General features: G+C 44.0%; 1 protein-coding gene across 2 annotated transcripts in view; it reads right to left on the bottom strand.

The window, feature by feature from the left end:
- Window positions 1–3896, bottom strand: part of GIMAP8 (GTPase, IMAP family member 8) — a 28343-nt gene that overhangs the window by 13798 nt on the left and 10649 nt on the right. For both annotated transcript variants that reach the window (XM_010843850.1, XM_010843851.1), the window contains one exon: window positions 289–912. In XM_010843850.1, coding sequence (XP_010842152.1) covers window positions 289–912 — 624 coding nt within the window. The remainder of the gene's footprint in view (window positions 1–288; window positions 913–3896) is intronic.

The raw sequence follows: 3896 nt of genomic DNA on the forward strand, positions 1-3896 counted from the left end.
AGGGATGGTATGGGGAGGGAGGAGGGAGGAGGGTTCAGGATGGGGAACACATGTATACCTGTGGCGGATTCATTTTGATATTTGGCAAAACTAATACAATTATGTAAAGTTTAAAAATAAAATAAAATTTAAAAAAATTTTTGAGAAATAAAGGAGAAAGAGAGAAGAGTTGGTCAATAGATGATACCTGTCATTTTGATGTCCTCTCTGCCCTTCAGAAAATAAAGTTCTTGGACAATTAGGTCTACTTTTTAAGTATGCATAAAAGATTTTCTAGACCTCACTTACCTTTCTCTCTGAAAGTACAAGGCTTGTCCCCATTCTGCTGCACCATGCTCACAATTTCCTGCAGGAGTTTATCCACCTGGCATTGCTTCTCCTCCTCCGTAGCTCTGTAGTTGAAGACACTGTATTGGTTTTTACATTTGTTGATGAGCTCCTTGAGCCTTTTATTTCTGGCTAAGAACTTTTCTACGTCTGGATTCTCTAGATCTTCTTCCCTGGTGAGGAGAACGATCATGTACTCGATGAATTTGTCCCCAAAAATGCATTGGATGGTGCTCAGCACCATGTCATCTTTCTCATTGAAGGAGCCCAGGGGGGTCACCAGCAGGAAAGCATGAGGACCAGGGTAGGTGTTGTTCACAAGGTCTTGTTCAATGTCCTTTGAAGATGAGAAGTCTGGAGTATCAATGATCAAAACTTGCCTCTCTCTCCAGATTCTGCTCTCAGACATGCACCTCTGGGTTACTGGCTTTTCACTGTATCGAGTCTCAAAGACCCGCTTCCCCAGAAGGCTGTTTCCAACTGCACTTTTCCCCACACCACGCTTCCCCACCAGCAGGACCTTCAGGGCTGGCGGCCAGGGGCTCGGTTCCCATCCTGTCGTCTGCTGATGCTGCTCCCCTGACCCTGGGACAAAAGGACAGATTCAGAGTTGATTCTCACAGTAGAATACAGAGATGTGGACAGCTTTTAGGATAGCTCATAAACCTCTTTTGCGTTTTTGAAAATCTCTTGTTGCCAGTTTTTGTAGAGAATGGCCATGATGCTCTGAACCGGGAGACCTGTAGTCCCAGCCAGAAGCTACCCATCAAAGTGAAAGCCATGAAAAGGGCCATGACCAACTTAAGAGAGGTGTAAAGGGCTTGAGATTTCTCAGGAACGTGAAAACGTTAAACGTGGCCTTCACTGGTCTTGAGCCTTGGAATTCCTCTTATTTTGCTACCAAAGTTAAGTACTGGGGCATGAAGTTCATGGCCTAAGGCAGAACCATGGAGAGTGAGTTTAAAATGCATCTTAGTGGTATATTCATAAAATAGAACACAACTCAGAAATTTAACAAAAAGTGATGGACTGATATGCAGCCTAGATGGGTCTCCAAAACACGCTAAGTGAAGAAAGCCAAACACAAAGCCACATGCTATGTAATGTCATTATCTGAAGTTCAAGAACACACAAAATTAACTCATATCAATGGAAGTCTAGAGAGAGGCTCCTTTCAAGAAAGGAGAGTAAGAACTCCTAAGGTGATGGAAATGCCCCGTATTTTTAGCTGCTGCTGCTAAGTCACTTCAGTCGTGTCCGATTCTGCACGACCCCATGGACTGTAGCCCACCAGGCTCCTCCGTCTATGGGATTTCCCAGACAAGAATACTAGAGTGGGTTGTCATTCCCTTTTCCAGGGAATCTTCCTGACTCAGGGATCAAACCTGGGTCTCCTGCATTGCAGGCAAATTCTTTCAGTGCTGAACCAGCAAGGAAGCCTGGGAGAGTTACTACTTTCCCCAAAATCACCTCACACAAGCCAACGTCCTATGGAAAGTCTTCCCCAACCCCATCATTTCTATGGTGCTTCTTGGTCCCCATCATGTGTGATATTCCCTTACTGTCTCAAATCATTCAACCCAATTTTGTTCAATAACAGAAATATTTCTGGGGGTCTTGGCTGAAGGCCATCGACAGAACTTTAACTCCCTATCGCTGTCTAAATTCACGTATTTCTGGCTAATTTCACTCATCTGTAGAATGAGAATAATGAAAATAGCACCTTCTTTATAGGATTGTTATGAGGACTATATTGTTGGGTTATTGTGAGAATTATATATTATATGCTATGAAGATTAAATAATTTATGGGCTTTACATATATATATATGTATATATACATTTATATATATATATATATATATATTTGGTCCAAAAGTTCTTTCAGATTTTTCCATAAAATGTGATATGTGATGAAAAAATCTGAACAAACTTTTTGGCCAACCCAATGTATTTCCCAGCACATAATGTCAGGATTCCCTGGTGACTCAAGACAGTAAAGAGTCTGCCCGCAATGTGGGAGACCCGACTTGGATTCCTGGGTTGGGAAGACCCCCTGAAGAAGGAAATGGCAACCCAGTCCGGTATTCTTGCCTGGAAAATCCCATGGACATAGGAGCCTGGTGGGCTACAGTCCATTGGGTTGCAGAGAGTCAGATACGACTGAATGACTTCACTTTCATTTTCAGTGTCGATCCTGCATTGCAGGCAGATTCTTTACTCTCTGAGCCACCGGGGAAGCCCTCGGCTGCAATAATTTTCATTATTAAAATTGTAAGTTTGATTTACAATTACAAGAACACAAATCTCATCTATCTTAGTGTGAAATATTCAGTTCTTGCACAGAACTAGCCTGGAAATAACCCAGGAGTCCATCAACAACAACAACAAAATGGCTGAATTAGTTGTGTATGCCCATACCATGAACCAGTTACATCCACTGAACAAAACGAGGCAGATCTGTGCATACTGACTCATGCTCTGTGCACGATACACCATTAAAAGCAATCACCACATGGATACTGAGCTCCATCTCGGAATTCTGCAGATGTTATTCTGTTTAGTGTTATCCATGAAGTTATTTTGGGCTTCCTAGGTGGCACAGCTTTCTTTAGAAAGCTTTCTTTAAAGAAAGTTGAGTGCTGAAGAATTGATGCTTTTGAACTGTGGTGTTGCAGAAGACTCTTGAAAGTCCCTTGGACTGCAAGGAGATCCAACCAGTCCATCCTAAAGATCAGTCCTGAATATTCATTGGAAGGACTAATGCTGAAGCTGAAACTCCAATACTTTGGCCACCTGATGTGAAGAACTGACTCACTGGAAAAGACCCTGATGCTGGGAAAGATTGAAGGCAGGCAGAGAAAAGGATGACCAAAGATGAGATGGTTGGATAGCATTACTGACTCGATGGACATGAATTTGAGCAAACTCCAGGAGTTACTCAGCTTCCTTCATAGCTCAGTTGGTAAATCATCTGCCTGCAATGCAGGAGACCCTGGTTTGATCCCTGGGTCAGGAAGATCCCCTGGAGAAGGAAATGGCAACTCACTCCAGTATTCTTGCCTGGAGAATCCAATGGACAGAGGAGCCTGACAGGCTCAAGTCCATGGGATCATAAGAGTCGGACACGACTTAGCAACTAAACCACCACCACCATGACTAGCAGTTGGTAACGGACAGAGAAGCCTGGTGTGCTACAGTCCACATGGTCCGAAAGAGTTGGACACAAATGAGCAACTGAACTGTACTGAACTGAGGTGGCCCAGTGGTAAAGAATGTGCCTGCCAGTGAAGGAGATGCAGACTAGGGTTTAATCCCTGAGTCTGGAAGATCCCCTGCAGGAGGGCATGGCAACCCACTCTAATATTCTTGCCTGGAGAATCCCATGGACAGAGGAGCCTGGTGGGCTACAGCCCATGGGGTTGCAAAGAGTCAGACACCACTGAGCAGGCATACATGTGGATTTATTTCTGCTTCCAGCAGGAGTCCAACATTGGGATGCCAGGCTGGAAGAAGAGGCTGAGGCAGGAAAGAAGCTGCAAGAGGCAAGCCCAGCTCTGAAACATTTGC

The sequence above is a fragment of the Bison bison genome, unplaced genomic scaffold (genome assembly GCF_000754665.1).
Source record: "Bison bison bison isolate TAMUID 2011002044 unplaced genomic scaffold, Bison_UMD1.0 scf7180017864191, whole genome shotgun sequence".
Taxonomy (NCBI): domain Eukaryota; kingdom Metazoa; phylum Chordata; class Mammalia; order Artiodactyla; family Bovidae; genus Bison; species Bison bison.